Below are 27500 nucleotides of genomic sequence, written 5' to 3' on the forward strand. Positions count from 1 at the left end.
AAGGCGTTTCATTGCCAGAGAGGAGGAAAGCCCTGTGGTTAGAGAAGACAAAGTTTTTTAGAGCTCCAACACAAGCCTGCAAATCTAACCAAGACAGCCAGCCTTCTTATGAAACCTACAGTATGGGAGAAAGAATTATTATTTTTTATTCAACCATTCCCGTGTCACAAGGAAATTAGCCAAAAATGATTGTAGTTGAATGAAACAACTTCTCAAGCATTAAAATGTTAATCTTAAATTAAATCTGTAACAAGGTTTGTTATTCAGGGAAGGAGGAGGCGGGAACCGGCGAACGTTTAAACACTTTAATTATAAAAAAACACAAAATGAAACTAAATGTGGCAGCACACCGCCACACACACTTAAACAAAACATAATCCAGGCCTGGTCCTCTCTCGTCCTTCACTGTCGTCGCTCCTTCTTTAGTCAACCCGGAGCTCCCCAGTGAGACACTCGAGACCGGTGTGGCGCGTAGGTGACGCTCATCAGCAAGAGTGTTAATTTTGACAGCAAATTTTGATTTCGTTTTAGTCATAGTCTTTTGACTAAAATGCCATTTAGTTTTAGTCATATTTTAGTCACCTGAATTGTTTTTAGTTTAGTTTTAGTCGACTAAATCTCATAAGAATTTAGTCGACTAAATCTACAGTAGATTTAGTCTCCTAAAATCTAATGAGTTTAGTTAAATTGTAATACATTAAGCATTTAAGCATTACATAACTGACTGCCACTTGAACTGACATTTTGACATCATTTTGTTTTTGACATTAAAAATACACGAAAGAGAGCTCAATTCACTTTCAATTCACGTTTGTTTTTTAAAAACATCTATCTAGTTTTTATAACTTTGTATTTCTGTTTTAGTTAGTATATCAGGTTAAGCTAAAGCTTCAAATAAGTTTGTTTATTTATTTTTTTAATTTCAGTTAACATTTATTCCTTTCACGTAATGAAGTTCCCTCACTAACATTTTTGTCTCTTTTTTTATTTGTTGAAGAAAATGACAATACATTTTCGTCATAGTTTTTGTCATCCAACACTAGTTTTTATTTAGTTATCGTCTCGTTTTCGTCAGTGAAAAAAGGTCGTTGACGGAAATTATTCGTCAACGAAATTAACTCTGATCAGCGATCGCATCAACGGCCTCGCACAGCTCTCGCGGCTCTCGGCCCCGCCCTGCTTGCCACAAAATCCTTGCATCATAAACACACTGGTTTGTAGGCAGAGCTGGGTAAATTACTTACGAATTCTAATTAGTTACTGATTACAAAATTACATGACAAAAATTGTATTTAGTAATGTAATCCATTACATTACATATTTAAGGTAATATAATCTGACTACTTTTGGATTACTTTTAGATTACTTTTGACCAAACCTGTTTATCACATTGATTTGAGTAGAACAATCTTGTACCATATTCATATAAAAATACAAAGAGAAAGTCCATTCTTTGTTATTAACGACATGAAGTGCATTATATAGTAAAATCATTTTAAAATCAAAACAATACAAATAAAACACTTATACAAAAGATTTTGAAAACAATAGTTTATTTGTTTGCCTTCATGTCAAGTGACCATTAACTGACATCTGGGAACTATAAACTTAATTTGATTATTATTTATTATTATAATTGTTATTATTATTATTGACCATTTTATTATTGACCTAATTTACAAATTAAAATCTCAGGGGGTACTTCAAGTAAATGTATTACATCAAAGAACAAAAAAGTTGGGGAATCCCTGCATTGCATGTAAATATGAAATGACGTAAATGTTTACATTTTAATGTGTTTGAAAGACAAAAGCCTTCCAAAGACATTAATGCATGATTAAATAATAATAAATTAAAGCATAATAATTAATGTGTTAATCAGGAGTTGAAATGTTGAGAAATGTTGAGAAATGAAATGATTTCTGTAAATCCAATGATCAAATGCTGTGGGTCTCAGTTTTCTGTGATAGGCACATAACTAGAGGCTGGTCTGTGTGTCCACAAACGTGAAATACAGTTTTGAACCTATACAAGCAGTAGGCGTTTTAGAAAGGAACATTTAAAAGATAAAAAGTAGTAGTAGGGAGAATCAAATGAATGTTAAGCATTTGAATATTTGACTGCCATTGTTAGAATAACATGTTATCATGTAATCAATAAAAAAGTCACTGTAGTCTGAATATGAGTATTTTAGAGTATTTTTAATAAAACGTGCATTTAGTTGAATTGTTGGAACATTAAAATAGATTTTCATTTCTTATCACCACGCAAATGGAAACAGTTTAGTAGTTCAAAATATTAAATTATACATAAACTGCACTGTTTAAGTAACAATCAAACTGCCAGGCGTGCAGGGCTGGCTGCGATTCCCATAGGAGCTCTCCGCTCTCAGAGACTAAACACTGTTAACTAACACATGAAGCCGTTCATGTTGCCTGAGGGCCTTTTTACATCTGACACCCATTCAAAGAAGTGATTTTAAAATCTGAAAAGTTTTGCTTGTACATCCGCAGCTAAAATGTGCGAGCCGGATTTAATAGAACCTCAGCATTTATCTGTGTTTACCTTTTTTTTGCTTTTTGCTCTTATTGACCTTCTTGTTAGGCTTTCAGAACTTGAATGCGCAGTATCGTCTGCCACCAACAGACTTTGAAATTGGTTTCTTCATACAGTGTATTTTGCAATATAATGTGCAGACAGTGAATGTAAGTCTTAGCTGCAATATGTCTCTTCATAGGGGTGTTTTTGTGCACATTATATAGCATATTGCTGCAATCTTGCACCTGTATTTTCCCCTGGGGATCAATAAAGTATTTATTTATTTGTATCTATCCCATCTATCTATTTCTTTCTTCTTTTTATCCTGTTTAATCCCCGACTCTATATATTCAGTTGCAAAAAAAATGTCTTCAAATGAATAGATATGACTTTTAAATTCAAAAGGTCATATTGCAGTTTAGTTGAACTGAGACCTCACGAAAATCGATTAAGTTTAAAGGGAAGGAAAGTACCAAGAACCATGAACGCTGGAGGAAGATTATCTAGACCTTATGCCATAGGATTATCAATTGTCTCACATACAGGCAAGGAAACAACCCGTATAAGGACACAGCGTTTAACTAGCAAAACTGGAACAAATCAACATTTCTGGCCACTAAGAGATTTGTTTCCCTGCATTTGAAGTCCACATGAAACAACGTTCACAGCGCATTTTGCTTGCAAAATATGACGTTTGAGGGGAAAATAGAATACTCAAATGTAGAAATGTAGGACAGGACTTGACTGGATTGTAAAAAGTGGGCGTTACGTACCAGAATAGAGCCAGTTGGTTCAGTTGCAATGTTGACAAATAAAGGTGCCTAATAATGTTCCAGACACATGTATTTCAGTAATTCACCCTTAAAATAATTCAAATACAGTAATTAAATGACGCAATATTGATGTGCGCATGCCCTGTGGCTGTAGCTGTATCCCTTTTACTGTAGCGACGTGGTATGATGTCATCACCGTTTCACAAAATATACGGATTGGCTGTACACACGAAAACGCAAGGGTGTCGGTTTCAGGTTTATCCACTTTGGGACCCGGTTTTAAAAAATACAGGTTTCAGGCTCCTAAAGCGCCGGATCCGTCTGGACGAAACGCTGATACAATAAAAAAATGTTTAACATATACAGCTAAACACATCTCCGTGTGGACGGGGCCTAATGGTGCGTTCACACCAGACCCGAAAGAAGCGAACAAATCGTGCTATTCGCGCATTATTGGATGCTTGAACATTTTCAGTTTACTCGCTTCATTCGCCCGTGAAATTCGCTTTATTCGCGTGTGACATTCACTACACAACAGATGCAAATTCCTGTCATGGGAGGGGCTTCTGCCAGCCGGCTCGTCTCGTTGCGAAATGGCTGACATGGATGTTTTAAAATATAGCGATTAAGCTCAATTTGCCGGCTTTAACTAGCTTGCAATCTCAATAGGGTGAATTCAGGGTGATTGGGACACTTTTTCCAAGTCATCTTGATGGCAAAAAGTGTCGCAATCACCCTGAAATCACCCTATGTATAGCTCAAATTGAGTAAAGAGCGTTTTTTACAACTTACCGGATTGTCCGACCTCCTCACTCACTTTCTTCCAAGCAAGATCCTTTGTTTCTATAAAGTACCTACAGCTCCGGGTATCCACATTTTGTCCTCATTGTTGTCACTACTAGAGCAAGCTCCTGATTGGTTACCGTGGCCTCATTTGCGCGAATCGCACCGCAGAATGTCTTTGCATTGACTTAACATGTAAATCACTCGCGCGAAACGCTTCATTCGCGTCTGTGTGAACTTAAATAAGCCTGCATTTATTTGATCAAAAATACAGTTCAGCATTATCACTCCAGTCTTCAGTGTCACATGATCCTTTTGAAATCATTCTAATAGGCTAATTTGGTGCTCAAGAAACATTTCTTATTATCAGTGTTGAAAACAGTTGTGCGTCTTAATATTTGTGATACATTTCTTTTCAGTCATCTTTGATCTGCAAGTTGAAAGAACAGCATTCATTTGAAATAAAAATCTTTTGTAACATTGAGTGTCTTTAATGTCAGACTTTTGATCAATTGAATTCATCCTTGCTGAGTAAAAGTATAAATTTATTTTTAAAAATCTAACTCACCCCAGCCTTCTGAATGTGTGTGCTAATAAATATATTTGTTTACACTTCTTTGTATATTGTGTTGTTATTCTGAACCTCCTACCGTATGTCTCTGTGTTCAGATAAAGCTCCTCATTTCTCCCGCTTGGGAGACGTGGAGGTCAACGCTGGACAAAATGCCACTTTCCAGTGCGTAGCAGCAGGGCGTCCCTCTGAAGCAGAAAAGTTCCTGTTGGAGGTGAGTATCTAGATAGATTTTTATGGAGGTAGCTTTAGTGAGTATTATCAGTTTTTTTAAATATCTTCTTTTTGTGGAGATCTTTAGCAATGGAATAATCATCTAAAAGCTGAGGTTGCCGTCTGTTGTGTCACCAAAATTAGCACCAAATGTGCTCAAAGCACCTGAATATTACAGATTAAAAGGGCAGCTTTCTTAAGCAAAAGTGTTCTGTAAATTTGAAGAACACTTTTATTCAAATTGTGTTTGTTCTTAAAACTCCTACTCTTCCTCAGATGAGATCAGAGAGGTCATATTAATGAAATATGAATTAATTCTTCTATTTGTCATTTATTTTTCAAATAAAGTTTGACTTGACAACCTTTCAGTTACCTTTCGGACCTTTAAGAAACTTGAGAAAATTAGTTGTAAACTGCAAATCTTTAAAAGCAAAGCCTTGTCTTTGTCTGTCTTCGTTATATAATATAATTGTTCTGACAGTATTTTAAGATCTAACATGGTCTTTGGAAGAAACATTTCCTGCTGCCCTCAGAGAGCTGAAGTTTCTGGCATCAAAGATGGAATTAAATTAAATGAATGATTATGTCACATCAAGGTCAAGGACAGATGCCTGTGGTTGCAAGCTGTCTCAGCGACACAAGATTTTGCAATAATCAATGTCCTCAAACCCTCTGAAGTACTCATTCCTTCCCTAAACACAGCAGGAGATATATGACTGTCTTCACTTCCATTTTATATAGATGTTTTCTTACTTCCTCTGTCTGTAGTACTAGCTGCAGCCTAGTTTCTGCTTTTAATCATGACATTTTGGTAACCTGTATATTTTACAGTTTATATATGTCATTAAATGTGTGTGTCTTCATGTTTTTCTATCTCAGTGGGGACTTCAGCCTGAATGCACACAGACTCATTGGGACCTAAATTGAGGTCCGCACGAGGAAACAAGCTCATAAATCATACAGAATGAGTTTTTAAGAAAATGTTAAAATGCTGAAAGTTTTCTGTGATTTTTCTGTACAGTTTGTACAGTATAAAAAACATTACGTCTATGAAGAGTCCCCACAAAGATAGTGAACCAGACGTGTGTGTGTGTGTGTGTGTGTGTGTGTGTGTGTGTGTGTGTGTGTGTGTGTGTGTGTGTGTGTGTGTGTGTGTGTGTGTGTGTGTGTGTGTGTGTGTCTGTGTCTGTGTCTGTGTCTGTGTCTGTGTCTGTGTCTGTGTCTGTGTCTGTGTCTGTGTCTGTGTCTGTGTCTGTCTCTGTCTCTGTCTCTGTCTCTGTCTCTGTCTCTGTGTAAGTATGTGTACCTTTATGGGAAAATATTGTTAAAATAGAACTAATTTATTATTTTTATATTTTCCCATAAAAGACTATGATGTCATTCATTTTTGTGTGAATATACCAGGGGGATTCAATTAAAGTTACAAGAGGTCAGGTCTCTATATTTCCTTCCCAGCGGAGGTCCGGATAATACTTTTTTTTGGAACAATTATACTTTTCCACCGAGACAGCCACAGTAGTTTGTAAGAGAAAAAAATCCTAAACACTCAAAATAGTCATCAAATCTGAGAATCTTGGGCCAAGAGAGCCAAAACGGTGATGTCACGTGTCCTAACTACACGTAGCGCGATATGATTCCAGCGTCAAGCTATTTGTCTATAGCCTGGTCTTACCAGACTCTCGTACATTTCATTTGTACAGAGAGTCTGGCCACTCTCCATTGACAAGCGTTTACTTCCTTTAAGGCGGGTACTCTGTTGAAGTTTAAAACTATTGGATCTGCCATAACCAATCGCTAACGTTTGGTCGTGACGTATGTCATCTCAAACTTGAGCACGACATCAACGTCATCGTTCTCAGCCACTCCCTCTGTTCGCTGATTGGACTGGTAAAAATTTGTTCGGAGAAAACCTAAGTATATACCGCAGTCCCAGATGGAGTACTGAAGGAAAATGAAAATTGAGCGGAAGTACGTAGGAGGGCGGAGCCAGGCTAATTTGTCTATCCACACCAGACGCGACGCGACTACGAGATGCGACAAATCAATCAAAAACCACAGCCAATCAGAACAGCGTGTGGACGGGCTCTCGCGGCAAGAGTAAGGCAACAGAGATTAATCTCGACGGCACTCGCAATGAAATGGATAAGTACATAATCAAATTCACAAATATTACACCATTTAAACATTACTAAAAATACATACTGAGTTACTAAAACAATCTTTGTCATAGAATTTACATGTTTGTTCACAGTTTGAACGTTCTTGTTTCCATTTGTTTAATTTCAAGATCTGAGGTGAATTATCCATTGTTGATTTTAGTACGACTATGTTACAAAGCTGGGAGCACTAAATGATATTCAAAGTCACATTACACGCTTTTAACATTAAATAAAGCACATAAACATTACCTGAGATTGTTTTGTGTTGTTGTTCCTGGCGGTTAGGACAAAAACTCGAACTAACTTGGAAAATATACTTTTTATCGCGTGTCGCGGCATGTGTAATTAGGACATGGTGTAATTTATACAAAAAAAAGTACATATTTCTCCCAACTGGATATATAAAAGGTTAGATCAGATGGTTTTTATTAAAGTAGTACAGGTTTTTTTTTTTTTTTTACATTTAGACACCTTTGTATATGGCACATAGAAGGCCTTGGGACTGAGAAAACATACTGGGCGGTGCAGGGTTTACTTCTTAAAAAAAGTATTGACCATTTTTATATTTTGCTCAAACCAATAAACTGCTAAAAACAAACAATGTACATAATCTAATAACCAAAACAAAGTTAACAAGTAACTTCAAAGTTTTTTGGTCTTCCCTTGCCATCTATAAATAATTTTCCAAATTCTATCATTGTTTATTATGAAATGCTTTTTATATGCTAACGCTAAATGTATGGAAAAAAACATCTAAAATTGCCACGTTAACTTGTCTCAAACCTGGTTTAGTTAAAAGGTCAGAGTCATCTGTATGACAGATACAAATGATTGTATTAGCTGCATTCTCGTTTTCTGCAGTTTATTAGCGAAAGTATCTCTTTTGCTGCTCACCGTGTTTCTGCTACGGTTGTGTTTCTGCTACGGTCTGCTTTACGTTTTTTTATCGAGGGAGAGAGAGAAGCAACGTGTACGGAAATGGCTGGAATGAAGCACATTTGGCTCTAGATCAAAAAAAGTATATACATATCCAAAAAATCTCCAAAAAATCATTACCGTAAACAACCCTGAGTGCTTGTGGTGTGAACTGCTCTGTTGTTTTCACGCGCTGCTCACTTTAATCTGTGTGTGTAATTTTATATACCTACACACATTACCGACCCCATACTCCGTACAATGATGTGTATTCTTTTAAAATATGAAAAAGTTTACAGTATATAGTCAGGTAACTTATTTTTTTAAACAAATTTTTTTTAAACTGACACCAAACAGGCACGTGTCAAATGCATCTGTAATGTGTGGCACGTTTAGTCCATTCAGATGGGCTCTCTTATGTTTTCCCTACATGTTTGCCTGTCTGGCAGTTCACTGGATGTGATTGCTAGGTTGAATAAAGACAGAGTGGCCCTCAAAGCCAGATGATTGTACGTTTGGCTTTGTTTTATGCAAACCTCAAATTTGCAGCCATTGCCCACACATTACCCTTACATTCAGGTCTGGTTTGTGTGGTCTTGAACCACATTGAAAGCCTAAACACTTTAGCAGCCCCGTAATAAACAAACACACATAGTTGTGTAGCAGCCGCTGACCTCTTTCTCAAAGTGCTTTCCGTTCGTGTGAGTGCACTCTCAACACTCATTTTGTGTCCTTGGTATTCAGAGAGGGGAAAAAGGGAATGCGTTGACATCTTGGATGGGTTGCTATTCACACTACTGTCTCGCTTAAATTACCTGAGCCGCAGTGAAAGCTCGCTGCTATCAGTGTGGTTTTGTGTGAGAGACGTGTCTGGTTCCTCACCAAGCTCCACGTAGCAATTCCCAAGACTAAGTTACGTGGAAGACTTTCAGGACTTCTTTATTTTTGGTCCTTATTATTAAAATTAATCATACTTCGGTGTCCAAATTTTATGGCTCGTCTCTCAACATAAATTGAAGCTTTTCACTGTCATTCATCTGCATGAAATGGCATCGTTGCTGCACTTACAGTAGTATACACAGAGTACGTGTGATCGCGAATTGGAAAGCGAAAGTAAAAAGCTTGCTTGCATTCAAAAGCGATTTCAATATAATTGCGAGAACATGCAAAAACATTGAAATATATTTTTTCCTCCCATCTCATGTTTTTGCTGTCCCTTTAGGGGCTCCGTAGAATGCATAATTTCCTTACCAAAACTCTTTTTTTTGTCCCTTTTGGAGATTGACAGCCTGTTGTCACTATGATATACACTATATTGTCAAAAGCATTGGGACAGTCCTCCAAATCTTTGAATGCAGGTGTTCCAATCACCTCCATGGCCACAGGCATATACAATCAAGCAGACGCTTCTACAAACAGTGAAAGAATGGGTCAGTGAAAGAATGGGTCGCTCTCAGGAGCTCAGTCAATTCAATCATGGTACCGTGATAGGTTGCCACATGTGCAATAAGTCCAATCGTGAAATTTCCTCTCTACTAAATATTCTACGGACAACTGTTAGTGGTATTATAACAAAGTGGAAGCAATTGGGAACAACAGCAACTCAGCAACGAAGTGGTAGGCCACGTAAAATCACAGAGTGGGGTCAGCGCATGCTGAGGCGCACAGTGCGCAGAAGACGCCAACTTTCTGCAGTCAATAGCTACAGAACTCCAAACTTCGTGTTGCCTTCAGATTAGCTCAAGAACAGCGCTGCATAGAGACCTTCATGGAATGGGTTTCCATGGCCGAGCAGCTGCATCCAAGCCTTACATCACCAAGTGCAATGCAAAGCGTCGTATGCAGTGGTTTAAAGAATGCCACCATTGGACTCTAGAGCAGTGGAGACGTGTTCTCTGGAGTGGCGAATCAGGCTTCTCTGTCTGGCAATCCGATGGATGAGTTTGGGTTTGGCGGTTGCCTGGAGAACTGCACTTGCCTGACTGCATTGTGCCAAGTGTAAAGTTTGGTGGAGGGGGTATTATGGTGTGGGATTGTTTTTCAGGGGTTGGGCTTGGCCCCTTAGTTCCAGTGAAAGGAACTCTTAATGTTTCAGCATACCAAGACATTTTGGACAATTTTATGCTCCCAACTTTGTGGGAACAGTTTGGGGATGGCCCCTTCCTGTTCCAACATGACTGTGCACAAAGCAAGGTCCATAAAGACAAGGATGAGCGAGTTTGGTGTGGAGGAACTTGACTGGCCTGCACAACCCCATAGAACACCTTTGGGATGAATTGGAGCGGGGACTGGGAGCCAGGCCTTCTCGTCCAACATCAATGCCTGACTTCACAAATGCGCTTCTAGAAGAATGGTCAAAAATTCCCATAAACACACTCCTAAACCTTGTGGAAAGCTTTTCCAATAGAGTTGAAGCTGTTATAGCTGCAAAGGGTGGGCCAACTCCATATTAAACCCTACGGATTAAGAATGGGATGTCATTAAAACAGACGTCCCAAAACTTTTGGCAATATAGTGTATATGTGTACCTTAAATATAAGATGTATAATTGATAACTTCGTCAAGTAATTGGGTAATTGCAATTTTAGTCTTGTTTTGGCTGAGTATTTGTGTCCTGAGTCTAATGAAAAATGGCTTTATCCCAGAAAAGTGCATTGCCTCATTCAGTGTTTATATAAGTTCTTGGCAGCATATGCTTGGTGAGTAGGCTGTAGCATGTTTTCATGTGTTTTTCTTCTTTTCTAGCGGCACAATGGTGAAGTGTCCTCAGGTGGTTCTGTCAAGCACTTGGGCCGCAACCGTTTCGCAGTGTCCTTTCAACTGGAGGACATCCAGAAGCCAGAGCAGGACCTCTACCGCTGCGTCACGCAGTCCTCCAGAGGTTCTGGCGTCTCCAACTTTGCTGAACTCATTGTCAAAGGTGAAGAGCTTGTTTTCTTTCTTTCTTTCTTTTGTCCCTTCTGTCTTCGTTTTACTGCCCATAAAACGCACATCACAGGATAATGGGATTCTGGCTAAATCCATGTCATTGTATTCTTTTTCTATTATAGCCTTGCATTCTCACATCTTATGCTCTTTTGTTCTGAAATGATCGGTTTTGTAAAATGTGTGTGTGTGTGTGTGTGTGTGTGTGTGTGTGTGTGTGGGCATGTTTTCGTGAAATATCAGGACACAAATGTGTATAATGACATGGGTATGACATAGGTATTACAAAAAGAGGGTGAAATATGAGGACGTTCCCCATGTCCTCACTTTTCAAAATGCTTATAAATCACACAGAACAAGTTTTTTTTCACAGAAAGTGAACTGCACAGTCTCCTGTGAGGGCTAGGTTTAGGGGCAGGGGCAGTGTAAGGGGATAGAAAATACGGTTTGTACAGTATAAAAACCATTACGCCTATGGAATGTCCTCACATTTCACAAAAACAAACGTGTGTGTGTGTGTGTGTGTGTGTGTGTGTGTGTGTGTGTGTGTGTGTGTGTGTGTGTGTGTGTGTGTGTGTGTGTGTGTGTGTGTGTGTGTGTGTGTGTGTGTGTGTGTGTGTGTGTGTGTGTGTGTGTGTGTGTGTGTGTGTGTGTGTGTGTGTGTGTGTGTGTGGACAGTTGTAATAGCAGACGTTTTTTGTTGTTGGTATTTAGTAAAGCTTAAAGGGGTAGTTCCCCAAAAATGGTAATTCTGTCATTATTTACGCAACCTCATGTTGTTTCAAACCTGTATGTTGCAATTTTTTTCTGATCAACACAAAACCATTTTTATCATAACATTTGTCATCTTTACATGCACAGACTCCAAAAAGCTCCAAAAGGATAAAAAGCAACATAAAGTAGTCATTCAAATAAAGTAATACAAATAAAATTTAACTTGTTTCAGTTGAATCGTCACCTCTGCTGCAGCTCTCAAATTAAACGGGGTGCAGATTTAATATTACTGACACCTCATCTACACCCCATATTTAGCTGCATTTCCAACACAGGAACTTTCCCCAGGAACTAGGAACTTTGGGGTGGTACGCTGTGTGTTTCGACCGCAGGGTCCAGGGTCTAAATTAAGTTCTGAGTAAAAATGTCCCCCTCAGAAAGTCCCTGCTCGCGAGGTAGTACTTTTTCAAAGTTCAGGAACTTTCAGGAGTGGGACTTGGGTGCTGAACATGCTGATTGGTTGAGTTTACGCAGCATTTTGATTGGTTGACTCCACGCAGCATTTTATTTCAACGACGATTTTTAAAAGTCTGTTGCGGTGCGTGCAGTATGAGCTGTTTCCTATTCGAATCAGCAATGGAGTTTGGTTGATCGTCGATCGATGGACAGACAACGAGGTTCTGGCGTTTTTAAACTTATATATGGAGGACGAAATCCAGCGGGAACTGGAAAGTCGCGCACAGTCCTGATTTGCCTAATCTTCACAGTACTTTAGACCGCGATGGAAACGCAGACAGCAACAAGTCTGGGGGAAAAAAGTTCCTGGTACAAATTGTTTCAATAATTTTGACATTTTTAATGAGTCCCTTTTTTTTTTTTTTACAGTGTATAAAAAATATAGTTCTTTTTGGAGCTTGAAAAAAATGGCATAGAGGTTTGAAATGATACGAGGAGTAATTAATGACAATTTTCATTTCCACTATCCATTTAAATCTGAATCTGTGAGATTCCATTTATTTGTATTTATAGAACAGTATCAAGGGTCTAAAGCAGTACAGAACTTTTTCTGAGAATAATCATGATGTTTCAGCAGATGTCTTTAGCATCATTTTTAGCATAAAAGCAAACCTCCTCCCTAGTCCAACATGAAATTTCAACCATATAACTTGACACCTGCCCATCAGCCGACAGTGGCAGCTTTCTGTGTCCACCTTTAAACCCTGGTCAGATTGATATCCTCTAGGCAAAAGGAGAAGTCAGGGGTGGAATAAGGATAGGGATGGATGGAGCCACGTGGGTTATTCAGCTTCCGTCCTCAAGGCATACTGAGAGAGGCTATGAGACAGCACCATGCTAATCCTATTGATAGATGTAGCAGCACGGATTATGGCGAATTTAGAAGTACGGCTTTACTGTATGCCACAATGTGACCTAGAAGCACAGCATTATAAAACCTTCAGGCTGTTTTTTTTTTTTTAATGCAGTCATAACAAAACTAGAAATAAAAAATCACAGGTAATACCCTCAGAGATCCTTAAAGAGAAACTTCTAGCTTTTCAATTATTTGTACTCCTCACACTGTTCATTATTTAACCCTGGTTAAGCTTATCCAAATAAGTCTTTTCAAGGATAATTTTTGAGACCTTATGGTTTTATTTTATTTATATTTCTATAACGCCGTTGTTGTATAGGTAGCGCTTTCCCAGCAGATAACCTTGTAATTTGCATGCCTTTTTATTGCTTGTGCTGCTAAAGCGATTGTATAAGAGCGTCTGCTAAATGCCTTGAATTAAACCATATTCCGGGGTAAAATTGTTAATGTTCTTGCCATCAAATTCAAAACTCATTTAACATGCACTGTTTTTTGGGGTCTGACTAATCAAATGTTCAGCAAAGTGCTTGGATACAAAGCACTTGCTCTTGTGGCACTTGTCACACTGACTCATTACAACTTCATCATTATATTTTTACCAGAGCTGTAGGCAGAATCCACTCGGGAATATTGCAATATGAAGCATAACTTATAATGAGACCTGCTTGCATCTGTGTCTCTATGTAACAGAGCATTAAAGCCATTTCAGACTATAGCTGCATTCCCTCTGCAGCATGTTATTGGCATTGCTTCCTGATGGCTTTTACTTCAACAGGAGGTCCTATTTAAAATGCATTACTGCACCTCAGTTAAGCACTGCAGATTGGCCCCACTAGACGAGTCCATAAAGCTATAGGCCCACATTCTAGCACGGCAGCATTGACGCAAGCTCATTATGTCCACCTTAGATTTTCCTCTCCCTTCGCTCTGGTCTTCTCTATGTCTTTTCCAAGCTGCCCTCCCATGCTTGCCCCCGCTAACGAGAGGCTAATCAGTCCTTTAATTAGCTTGATCAACTCATTTCACAACTCACTGTTCCTCAATGGGCCCATAGATTACATAGCAATAGGGCTAATGCAGAAGAGCCAGAGGGCTAATGAGAATTGTTCTCAGTCAGTCAGTAGGGTTCAGATCTGTTTTTCGCAGTAATTCTGAACTCTGCTCTGGGTGAAAGACGCTGTCTTGGGGTGGAATTAATAAACTGCCCTAACCAACGCTACACAGAGGGAGAATCATAAAGAAAAGGCGGCCTGTTTTTATGTCCCTTCTCATATGAAAGTGGGGTTTGAGTTGGCTTTATATTATTCTCAGAGCCTTTCTCTGACAGACAAGATGAGCTTTATTACTCGCTGCCATCTCATATCCCTCCCAGGAGAGGCTTTCTCTGTCCCTAGCTGGATATTTGCCATCTGCAGCTGGCCCTGAGAGAGAAAGCTTGCAGACACAGCAGACCCGAAGATTAGTCATGGGAAAAGTCAGCGCTGATATTTTAGATTTTTTTTTTCATTGGACCCCTCGCTTCCATCCTTCTAAATCAATTTCTCCCACTAATTGTTGGATAAATCGAGACCCTTTGAAGCTCTAGTGATTAGTCAGGGTTTAAATTATACATATATATACCTTTTAAAACCTTTTTTTCCCCTTGCAAATCATATAGGAGATTTTATTGTGGCCATTTTGTATCCACCCTCCAAGTTCCTCAGGGGCCAGATATGAAAACCTCACACTAAATAGCATGACCTTGTATCTGCCGTTCTTCCACAGTCTACAGTCTTGCACATCTGTTGGTTTACATATAGCTCTCCCTTAAGGACCCGAAAAAGAAAAAGCTATTGGAGGTTTAATGTGCATGGCCAGATTGGTATTTTAACCCTTGAACCTTGCATTTTTAGTTGTACCATTTTGAACCGCAAATGTTCTTTCACCTCATGCCAACTGTGTCTGGTCAAGATAAGCTTAAAAAACGGGTAAAAGAGATTAGACTGATTCAGGTTAGAGTACATTAAAACATTCTATATATTCCTCCCCGGGGGTCGCTTGAAAAATGCTCAAATATGAACATATTTTCTCCATTTTCTGAATGGACCGTAATCTCTTCTCTGTCTCTATCACAGTTCCCCCGTCTCCCATTGCTCCGCCCCAGCTTTTGAGAGCAGGCTCCACGTATTTGATCATTCAACTAAACACCAACTCCATCCTGGGCGATGGCCCCATCATCCGTCGGGAAATCGAATATCGGGCCAGCCAGGCCCCCTGGTCGGAGATTCTTGGAGTTAACATGGTTACATATAAGCTCTGGCACCTGGATCCAGATACGGAGTACCATATCAGTGTGCTGCTTACTCGGCCGGGCGAGGGTGGGACCGGGCCACCTGGACCACCCCTCATCAGCAGAACCAAGTGTGCAGGTGAGTGACTGGAGAAATTCACTTGCAAGTCTATTTAAAATTCATGTCATAATTTGATATTGGAAGACTGTGATGAGGAATGTTTGAGTTAATTAAAATCTCTAACTCTGATAAGCAAAAAAAAGTGAATTTATTATTAAAATAATCACTAGCAAAAGTCACTAGTTTCTTTCCATTTAATCTTGTTGTGTAGGAAAACCAATTAAGAGCTTTATTTATATTATAAACTAGCTGTCAAAACTTTGAAATAATATAGTTTTTTATGTTTTTTAAAAGAAGTCTCACATAATCCTTTAGAAATCATTTGGAGGATTATTTGGTGCTTTTTTTGTGGAAACCGTGGTGCACTACATGTTTAATGTTAAAAAAAAAGAGATTATAATTAAAACTATTGTAATTATTAAAATGACTATATTTCAAATAAATGTTGTTCCTTTGCTTCACTCCATCATGCTTGCTGATGAATCCTGAAAAAGTGTATCACAGCTTCCTCAAAGATATTTAGCAAAATATTAAGCAGGAAAAATGTGTGATTGACACTACCGGTATATTCTCCTGTTTAAAATGTCTCATCATTTTCCATTTAAAAAACCCCTAATGAATCAAACACTAATGAAACGGCATATGAATTTGGTCAAGTGTTTAATGCCAGTTCATAAAATATATCCGACTCACTTTGGAAAAAGTGTATGATTAATTGGAATTTAACTTTTCTGAACTGAAACTGCGGGCATCTCTCCTATGGCGCCTTCTTGTGCCTGTCAAAACAAACAGCGAGGGGTGCGGTAATGCATGGTTCTACCTGCAAATGAGAGTCTCCGCCACGTCCAGCTGTTTCAGAACTGGTAAGGGTGTGATTAGGAAGATTGATCCTGTTTTTATCCAAGAGAAAAAGAGAGTGAAAATGCAGGTTGAGGATTCGCCCATGGACCTGGTCAACATGGTAACGGTCACCATTTTGCATCACGTCGCCTTCTAAACACACATGCTATCACACAAATCACCGCCTGCCTTTTTAAATGACACATCACAATCATTCCCAGCTTGTTCTGGAAACCAGACACCTACCATTCATCAGCAAGCAAGACAAAGAGAGGCAGCCAGGTGAAACACGGAGAGCGGAAGAGCATGACAACACAGGCTTTAGAATGACATAGCAGGGAGAAAAAGACATCAGCAGATAAGACGAGGGAGTCGGAGCGAGAAAGATTCGTCTGTGAGTCACTTCGAGGCCCGTCTTAAACAGCTTTTGTCTCTTAAAGAAAGGCGGAGAAAAATGAGGAGCAGACATTCACGCTAAATATTTCCAACTGTTTCCATTTTCTCTTCCACATTAAGTCTAGATTGAAATTCTTCTTTAAATGGAGTATTTGCATCATATTCCCAGTGGTGCCTCGCTGCACATGAATATTGGGGCTGTTTAAGCTGCTGTCATATTTGCTGAACTGTTGAAGATGTAATTTTGACTCAATAGAAGCACATCAGTGGGATTGGAAGTAAAATGAGGTTTTCCATACTCCGTTCGTGCTCAAATCTCCTGTGTGTTCTGCCGTCAACTGAATAGAAGTCGAAGATATAATTGAGTGCTTGGAGAAGTGCGCTAGTGGGATGTTGTGTCAGAGGCTATGAAGTTTTGATTTGTTTGACAGCGCTTGCTCAAATACACTGTGATGACTTATTAATCAAGGAGGGTTAGAGTTTTCAGTCATGTGACTCAATGTTCAGATTAGGAGCTCAGTCACAAAAAATATCAGACCTAGGCCACTACTACAAGACAAGATCTTCAATAGTTTATATTCGAAACTGAATCGTTCACTGAATTTGATGAAGGATTTATAGTTCTTTACTAAACGCATTAGCTTCACCTGTCGACTGTACAATGAAATGTTATTCCTCTGAGGTCTCTCATGATACATAATGGAAGCTCTTATGTATGTTTAAACTTGAATGGATTGTTCATCTTTAAATGAAACATTCTACATGACAGTTGAAGCATTATTCAAAATATCTTGCAGTAGAAATGTATACAGATTTCGTGACACAAAGATGAGTACATTTTGAAAGAACTGTGAGCTGTCTCTTTAACTAGCATGGAATGAAAATTCACTATTATCTATTTTCTAAAGGCATGTTATATGTGTTGTGAACAATTAATCTGTGCATTTTATTTAAAAAAAATGTTTTGTCCTCTTAAGGTCAAAATGAAACTGGACTTTAAAGGGCAAAACTATAGACTTCTCTCTGGTGTATGCAGGAATTTTTTAATCACTTAGTCAACGTAAACCCTGTTCCTGCAAGCTACGTTTATCTGACTCTACTTTTGAGTTCAACGTCCACATCAAGGACACAAATAAAGAAGTCATGAGCAGATTATTTCAACAATGACAACTTGACAGCTCAACAATAAACCATAAGAACATGAGATCAAGTATGTGAACTTTCAACAGAACACATTTTATATCATTTTACATTTTATTTTTTTATTTATTTCTAAAGAACTCTTTAAGTAGCCTCTTTGGTGCACTTTAAAGGGATAGTTCACCCAAAAATGAAAATTCTGTCATCTACTCACCCTCATGATGTTCCAAACCTGTATGAGTTTTTTTGCTCTGCTGAACACAAAAAAAGATATATTGAAGAAAACTTGTAACCAGGCTGCTTTTGGGGGCACCATTGACTTCCATAGTAGGAATGTATCTTCCTATGTGTTCAACAACAAATAAATGTATACATGTTTGGAACAACTTGAGGGTGAGAAAATATAATGACAGAATTTTCATTTTTGGGTGAACTGTCCCTTTAAGCAGTCATTCTGAACCATGAATCACTTTTTTGACAATTCTGAAAATCAAAAATGTAAAATGTTTTATTAATTTACTTAAATGATGCCTTTATTATTATGTAAGTATTTGTCCCATTTTTATCTAAATATATATATTTTTTAAATGTCAAACTTCAGATGACAGGATTATTTATTATAAACCCGTCTCCGGCATGATAACTCCGATATTTTGATTATTCCTATTTAATAATTGTTTAATCGACACATCATCCTCAATAAACCCGTCTCCTGCATGTTGCCTCTGATTTTTCGATTATTCTGATCTATTATGACCTCTGACCTGTAAAGTTGTCCGAATAATAATCATACGCTGTTTGTTAATTGGCCAGAGGAGAACTGGCACCCCGACTGAGCCTGGTATCTCCCAAGGTTTATTTTTCTCCATTAGGTCACCTGATGGGGTTTTGGTTTCCTTGCCACTGTTGCCTCTGGCTTGGCTTGCTCAGTTGGGGACACTACATTTTTCAACTAAATACCAAATAAATCTAATTATTAAACTAAATTAACCATATAAACTAAATTACTGATCTAAAGCCCACATTTTCACTGTATGATAATTGAAATGAACAGATGACATCACCGTTTTCTCCAGAACGGCTCTACGGCTGAATAAAATTCTGTTGCATTATTTTCCTGTTTAACACTGTGAAGCTGCTTTGAAACAATCGGCATTGTAAAATGCGCTATATGAATAAAGTTGACTTGACTTGACTTATGTATGATTAATATAGCCTATTGCTAAATGATAAATTAATAATAACATTAATTAGGCTAATCTATTAATTAACCTGTCTAAAAAAATATAATAATTCTGCCTGTCAAGCTCTGATAATGTATGGAATATTATATTAATATATTATCCATAAAAAAAAAAAAATAGGAGGCCTATACCTTTAGAAACTCGGATGTGTCTGTCACCGCTGCTGCTTTAAGTCAGACAGTCTGAGCAACTGAAATGCTTCTCTGCAAAGTGGGCAGTTCGCCTGAGGTTCATCATGAGTTACTGGACAGACCCATTGATACCTTTTTTTCTATTCAGCCCTATCTCTAGAGATCCTCTTGCCTTCAAACGGTGGACGCGAGCTCGACATGTTTTTAAAAAAACGCGCAGGTTTACAGGCACACTGGCACAGCGCATGTTCTCGAGACTCCGCCACTATGGCAACAAAGCAGCTAAAATGCGCAAATGAGCTTCTCTACTACTTATTGTGAAATTGATTTCTTTATATTTGTTATCAGTATTCTCCACACTGCAAAATCCGAATGTGTTTATTGAACTATGTGTGGGCCTGTGTAAAATACAGGACAAATCGTGTAAATACGGGATGATTCTGTATTTCATGGGACGGATGGCAACCCTAGCCAAAGTTCTGAAAAAAATCCCTTAATTTGCAAAAAAGTTTTATGCTCGCTTGAGGTGGTTTTTGACTTGTATGAAAAAGAGTTCATGCGAATAATGGGAGATGGAAACATTTGCCGAAAAAATTCTGATGTAGCAAACATTAAACCCACGTGACTAATAGGCTCTTTCCTCATGATGGAAATTCCTGCTCTTTTTAGAGAACCGAACAGGATAATTTGGCTTGATTATAAGAGTATACGTTTGCACGTGTTACTCATCTTGTTTTCTAGCCTGATATTAAAGTCGGCATGAACCGGAAGTTGAGATCGTCTTTTTCTCCTTATTGTGACGTATATCTGAGTGAAACAGCTTCTGAAATTAGAAAAAATGTAGGGCGAGGCTAGATTTCGTCCTGCGGGAATTGATTGGATTGTTGGAAGTTAGGAGTTGCAAAACAAAATGGAGGCAAATTTGAAGTTTGCACTCAGTTGTGGAGAAAAACTTGATCTATCTCGTAAAATAAATATATTTTCTCTCTAAATCTTTTCTACATATGTTACTGAGCATATTTCCTCACTTTTCGCTGGTTTATGCTACAGATTTCACTTATTTTAAGCCTTTTATGGCTTTATTTCTGTAAAACTTTTTTCTCAGCTCTCCCTTATAAGGGGGGCGCGCCGTAACGACAAGCTGTTCGTCTGACTATATTGAGTCATTTTTACATAAAAAAGGCTTTTATTTCTCATATATTTCTCTCTTTTTGCCTCAAGTCCTTCTTGAAGAAGGTATTGTGTACACCAAGAAAAATGCACCTAACTACCATGCAATGGTCAGTGACAGGTTTCTGAGAGGCGGTGCAGAAACGAGATGGGGCGATAACCCCGCCCTCGCGCCATAGCACATGACTGGGAGAGAAGAGAGGTCTTTTCGATGGGGGAGGGAAAGTTAACATATTTGATTAAAGATTATAAGGGTAAATTAATTTTAAAAAAATAATGAAGTGCACAGATAAATCAGTTATAGTAAACACTACAATATTAAATATAAAAATACGAATAGTAAAATTTTATTTCATGCCGCCTTTAAGGATGACCTTTTCGTCACACTGCTCGACCACACGCACTCCATCCAGTAAGTGAATGTTATGTTAATGTGTAGCCTAATGTATGTGCGCCGGTAATGTCATCACACATGATCGCACGCACGTACACATCAAAACAACATTCAGTTAGTAACTACTTGACGTGTGGCTGAGCAGTGTAGCAAAAGGATAATCATGTTATTCTGTCTTGTATTAATATACAAAAAGGGAAAACGACTCTCAGACGGAACTGACTCTCACCGTTTACTTAAAGGAGCCGGCTTTAGAGGCATCACACCGGCTCATGACACATCATTACTGTTTCCGCTAATGGTGTTTTATTTACTGTTGGTTACCAATACCACTGTTGTCCGAACAACTTAAACCGGCACCTAATTCGCATTCGTTTTTTTGTTAGTTTTTTATGAAGTTTGAAAAGATTCGCTTCACGTTTGGATGGAAGCCCAGCTAATGACTGATACATAGAACGAAGTCCCCGTCCTACTTTTTTGGATAGCTAATTGGATACTTGAAGAAAATATCTGTCACTACCTCCATTTCGTTGTGATTTTAAAGTTGTAAAATGGTTATGGATAGCATTGTGAATGGATCATTTCATCTGAAAATATTACTTTTGAAATGTCTGACTTGTGATTGTGTGGCCCGGTTTCAGGCCAGGATTAGGCCTTAGTTTAAGTAGGATATTTAAGTAGCTTTAGAAAAACATATGTGTGCATCTTGAGACAAAATAATGGCACTGAAGATATGTGCATTTAAGATCTGTCAGTGCAAATTGTTTTCAGTTATAACAGCTCATGCATTTTAGTCTGGGACTTGGTGTAAGCCTTGTCTGTGAAACCGGGGGTATGTTTTCAGCCATTTGACCACAATCTCTTTTTAAACTGCATATGTGAGATTGTTTTCTAGTCGTGTCCTCCCATTTAAGCTAACTGGGAGAAATGGTTAAAATATTGACTTTGCTGAGGAGAAAACACTCTCTTAAATAGGTAGCAGCTGGTTGTAGATGCCTGGTTTAAGAAGGTTTCACATACTGGCCAAGTTGGTGCTTAGTCATTCTCCCAGCAAACTAGCTTAGGCTGGTTTAAAATCGGTATGAAAGAGAATTTGTGATTGTTTATTCCACATTATGACGTATATCCGAGTGAAACAGCCCCTCAAAAAAAAAGGGAAAAATTGATTGGATCATTTTTATTTCCTATTGCTGCGATCTCATGTGAGTGATCAGTTGTCCCGTCCTTGCACCAAAAAACACGTGATCAGAGAAGAGAAGAGAAGAGAAGAGAAAAGAAGAGAAGAGAAGAGAAGAGAAGTCGTTGCACAAGGGAGGGAAAGTTATTTTGGTAACACTTTATTTTACAGTGTCCTTGTTACATGTAGTTTCTATAGTAATTACTATACATTATGCATAATTACATGCTACTAACCCTAAGTTAATAAGTACATGTATTTAATTAATATTCCGCAATACTTAAATGTATAATTACACGAACAAGGACACCTTAAAATAGTGTAACCGTTTTGATGAATGATTCAGTCATACGAGGGCACATGAATTAAAAATATTATTGTGCATGGATAGATGCTGTAATAAGAATTGTCCATTGTGATTTCATGGTGACTTAAAGGGTACATAACACACACAGTTTGTGCTAATCTCAAGTTAATCTTGAGTACCTATAGAGTAGTATTGCATCCTTCATATCTCTGAAGAGTCTTTAGTTTTATCATATTTTATGAAAGACAGATACACTGTACCGATCCTTTCCAAAAACAGCCGAGCTTGTGGAGGTGTGCAGTGGGCGGAGCTAAAGAGTCACGAGCGCACACACACTTGCAGAACTCTGTTGCTGCTCTGGAAAACCAAACTGCGTCCATTGTTTCCTTAACCTTGTTCAGCTTTCCAAATAACCCTGCGTTATCTTTCCCTCACAACCTAAAACACACTTCTTTAGTGACATTGTTGATTTCATGGACTAAATGAAGATGACAGCGCTACTGACAGCTTCAGTAACCCGAACGAAGCACGTTGATGGGCATGCTCTTGCTCTTGCTCTGGTTGATGTGCACACGCACTCATCCAGGAGAAGTGCCCATACATGGAATTCCAGCCTTTATGATGTCACACAGGGCCAATACTCAAAACAAAAAAAACTTTCCGAAACTTATTCGAATCCTGAAGGAGTGTATCTGGCATAGAAATACTCCGTCATGCGTCCAACTCGTTTTTATTACATTTTGGCCATGTTTAACATGAGAATCCAACTCTTTAACAGTGTAAATAAGTCACAATGCATGAAATAGTATTATTTTTTGTTTCTCTTACCTACGGGTTATGGCTCTTTATCTTTGGGCTAGGCTGCTCAAGTAGTATACAGCACCTCCAAACATCACAAACTCTCAGTGGTCACATTTTCTCCCTGATGTTTTTTTTTTTTGGAGATAGAGTGTAGTGTCAGCTCATCTGTCTTCATCCAGCAGGTGAATCCACCTACTCTGTTACAAAGGTGACTTTAATCATCTTCTCCGGCTTCATATATTCTGCTCAAAATGGCCTCCATCTGGGGATGCCATTAACGCCTGTACATAGACCCGATGCTGACAATCTTCCCTGTTGATGTAGCCCTAGCTGGCATCCAACAAGATCATATTAGTTTATTTGTTTGTATATTTAGGCTCACCTTGTGTGGTTCCTCACTCTTAGCAGCTCATTTTTATTTATCTTTTTCAACTGCAAGAACTTTCACGACCCTGGGTGACTTCTCCAAAAAAAAAAACTGGAGGAAAGTGAAATGAATGATGGGATGACTAGGTAGTTTCTGGCTGCAACTGAAGATTGCATCCTGGTGCGCGGCTCTTGGTGACCTACATAAAAAATGATGAAAGCAGGCGCAGTCCTGTGGGCACAGCCAGGGAACTGCTGGACATTTCACAGAACATGGCCAGGTGTGCTTGATGAGGCGTTGTTGTGATTAGGAGCAGGACTTGATGTGAAGGAATGTTCCTCGGAGGAGAGGGAGATTAGAAAGGGGAAAAGGATGGAAGAATGGACAAACATTGCACTTCTGCCATAGTCTGGTTCACAGATGGACCTCCACCTGCTGCTGGGTCTCTTTAGGTGTTCTTTGGAGTGAGTTATTCTCTGGACTGTAATGACTTAAAGGTACAGTGTGCCCAAAATGCAGATTTTGTCATAATTATTTTGGTCATAATAAAACAACCGTTATGTGCCGTATACGTTTTCTGAATGGAGTTTTGTGTGAGGAACAGACTAGAATTTAAGACACCGAAAAGTTTGAAGTCTGTGAGGACTGAATATGCAAGTATTTATTAAAAATATTCAGTAAATAATGATTTACATTTCAGTCTGTTATTCACATAAAGCAATTGTATGACTTAAAGTCATATGGACCTGTTTTATGCTAATTCTAGTTGGGGAATAATCATTTTGGGACTATTTGCAAACAATATTTGCATTAATTTGCGTCAAATATATTATTAGTCTTCTGTTGACATTCAAATTCCCTAGTGGTCTGGTGGTAGAATTTTTGTAAACCTTGTCAAAGGTTCCGGTTCTAATCCACTCTCAAATAGTTTTTTTTTTCTCCTTCATTAAAATCAAAGATGTTCATCAATGAATTGTACATTAAGAGCTGGGACACGTTTGTGTGCATTTTGTTTTGGGATTTCACCGGAAAGAATAGAGTGTCTCTCCGCAACGGCTTTAAGTGATAGATTGACGCCCTCGTCTGTGTGTGAAGACCGTGCACGAGCTAAAAGAGAACGTAAACCCGCCTACTTTGATTTGATTGGCCATCTCAATAATTTTGACATTGACGAGCACTGTTAGACCACTGAGGCAAAGCAGACTAAAATGTAACTTTTAAACCTTTTTGTCATCCTAACAACAACATGCTGCATAATGCAGTAAAGCAGAGCAGTGCAAGAATTTCAAATATTGGGGGGGACAATTTGGTCATTTCTAATTATTAGGGAGGGCTTGTCCCGCTCAATGTCTATGGTGGTTACGGCCCTGCTTTTTAGTTCCTTCTGGGGCTTGACAGCCACTGCTAAATATATATACTACCGTTCAAATGCTTTGGATAATTATTTATGTTAAATAAATAAAAAAGTAAAGAAAAGTAATTTATAATATTTCAATACATTTCTATTTTCAAATAAATGCTGTTCTTTTTAAACTTTCTATTAATCAAAGTAGCCTGAACAAAAATGTATCAAAAATATTAAGCAGCACATCTGTTTTCAACATTGATAATAAAATATTTCTTTATCACCAAATTAAAATGATTTCTGAAGGATCATGTGAGACTGAAGTAATGGCTTTTAAAACATTACAATATTTTTTTATTAAAATATAAAAAAAAACAGTTACAGTCAAACCAAAAATGATGCAGACACCTCTAGCGTTTTCTCACATTATGACAGTTTATTCGCTATAGTTTAGAAAATGGTAATAACATATGACAAGAACTCAGAATTTAACTGTGTTAGAACAAATTAATCTTGATAATGTCAGATAACTTTGATAGAAAGCTATGTAATGGATTACAATCAACCAATCAGCTGTTAAATTTAAGTACACAATTAGATAATACCAATTTAGGTCAACCAATGACCAAGCAATGCTTCATTTTGTTCAGTCTGTGGTGTAAAAGGTTGCATTGGCAATTAAAGAAAAAACACTTAAGCAAAACATGGTCAGGTCAAAGTGTCTGAATAATTTTGGTCCCAAATTTTTATCAATTTTACTAGTAGTCCACTGTATGAAGAATTTTTAGGTGTAATACATCACTGTTTACTTTATTTTACATAAATTAACTATAGTGTCCTGCACCCACTAGTAAAAAACTATATCTGGTGTCTGAATAATTTTTGGTTTGACTGTATTTTAAATTATAATATTTCGCAATATCGAAAGGCTGAGTAATGATGATAATCATTTTTGGGTGAATTGTCCCTTTAATAAATGTATTTGAGGAAGTAACATATAGCAGCTTATCCTTTAATGATTTTTATTCCCGTAATTTAACATCTGATATACGAATGCTTTCAGTACATTTGATTAAACCCACTCTCGTCCATCTCAATGTAAAAGGTTTTACTCCAAATATCACAGAATGATGTTTCTCATCCCTTTTCCTTTTACAGACCAACGACCAGAACTTCACACCCATTAATTCACTGTAAAACCAGGAATGAGTTTAGTTCTCTCCGGACTACCTCATGTATCAATATTATCTAGAGTAAAGGGACAGAAACCGGTCTTGTTTAGACTTCCAGCTGCCCGTGAGGAATTGACATGCTGCCTCAGGCCTCTGGCTGCTCTCTCTGGGTCTGGTCCCATCTCTGATGGGTGCCAAGAAGTGGGCGCTCGAAGTGCTGCTCTTGGCATCCAGACAAAGCCTTCGAACTAGGTTAAGGGAAGTAGGGTGATACAAAAGGCCCTTTTGGGCTCCTCAAAGAGCACAGTGTAGACTCTTGGATTGTTTTTTAAAGATGGCACAAGCCAACAGCGTCCCATTTGTTTGCTTTTAACTAACAATCAATAGTTCCATTAAGACGCTATTCTGGTCGTATTTCCTGTGGAGGCAAATGGGACCTTTACATTCGATGTGTATTTTCGGAAAGGAATATCTTTCATTTGTGTCATTTTCAGGCCGACTAAGTGCTTCTCTTGATAAGAAACCCAATCGCACTGGAAGTTAATCTAAATGTAAATCTACGAATGAAACGGAATGTAAATCTAAATATAGATCTTAAGGAACGTGTAGAGAGGTGTGGCAAAATCTCTCTGATGTGCGAGATATTTCAGGATTAAAAGAGCTTAATGTGACAAGTGCGATTCTGCAGGAGACGTGCTGAATTAGTATTCTGCGATCCATACGTGTTCTACTCTGAGGACTTCAAAAGGAAATAAATTTCCTCTAATTCAGATCCGCTGTCCTTACGGTCTCGGTGCATTAGCTTCCTCACTTTACCCTTAGTAGTAAACCTAATTCTTAGGAGTGTGTCTTCTAAGCATCGGTTCAAGAGGAACAATAAAGACCTTGAGCCATGACTTTACACAGGAAGTGCTCACTTCACATCCCCTTTGTTGTACCTTCCCACTTGGGCCCATTAGTCACCAGGTCCCATTAAAAGAACAAAGAAATACAATACATTATGTGGAGATCTATTTGACAAAAATGCATTGATTGTCTTAATAATGGACCATGACAAATGCGCTCATTGATAGTGGGGCTGGATGTCCTTGGTTCACCCTCCCTGCTGTCTGCGCCTCTCTGTGAGAAACACTAAGGTTCCTGTGTGCCCTACAGACAGTGGCTTCCTCTGTCTCTTTATATCATATACGCCAAAGGTGGTCGCTGATCTTTCTGCCCTCGGTAAATAAGAAAGTACGAACACAGATGTGAGGTATGCCAAAAATAGTTGGCCTAATGAAACAACCTTGCACTAACGGTAACTGGCAGGACTGAATGTCCTTGAACGGGGCTTATGGCCCCTGGACGATGTGCAGGCAGATACTCAATTTGGGTAGCGACACGGAGGTGGCAAATGGCGGGAGAGAGAGTACGACCTGCAGCCTGTGTTGAATTAATTAACATAATTTGGCATGAGTTGTGTCCTCATTAGCAGGTGGTCCGTCAACCTTTTTTGACCGTGGTTGCGCCTCCTACCTATGGTGGGCGGGGTAGGCGAGAAGTATTATGACCTGGTGATGACCCTGTGCAGATTCCCTGCTTTTTTGGCTTATGTTAACAAAATGTTCCACTGTTTTCCATTCCAATAGAGCCCATGCGGGCGCTGCGTGGTCTTAGAGCCTCG

The 27500-nt window shown here is 38.5% G+C and overlaps 1 protein-coding gene across 4 annotated transcripts in view; it reads left to right on the top strand.

The window, feature by feature from the left end:
• The window catches only part of ptprub (protein tyrosine phosphatase receptor type Ub), a 322943-nt gene that overhangs the window by 203600 nt on the left and 91843 nt on the right, over nt 1–27500 (top strand). For all 4 annotated transcript variants that reach the window (XM_079836102.1, XM_079836104.1, XM_079836105.1 and 1 more), the window contains exons 5-8: nt 4764–4879; nt 10698–10872; nt 15078–15371; nt 27466–27500. The exon at nt 27466–27500 is cut by the window's right edge and continues 283 nt beyond it. In XM_079836102.1, the coding sequence (XP_079692228.1) occupies nt 4764–4879; nt 10698–10872; nt 15078–15371; nt 27466–27500 (620 nt within the window). The remainder of the gene's footprint in view (nt 1–4763; nt 4880–10697; nt 10873–15077; nt 15372–27465) is intronic.

Source organism: Gobio gobio (genome assembly GCF_949357685.1).
Source record: "Gobio gobio genome assembly, chromosome: 15".
Taxonomy (NCBI): Eukaryota; Metazoa; Chordata; class Actinopteri; order Cypriniformes; family Gobionidae; genus Gobio; species Gobio gobio.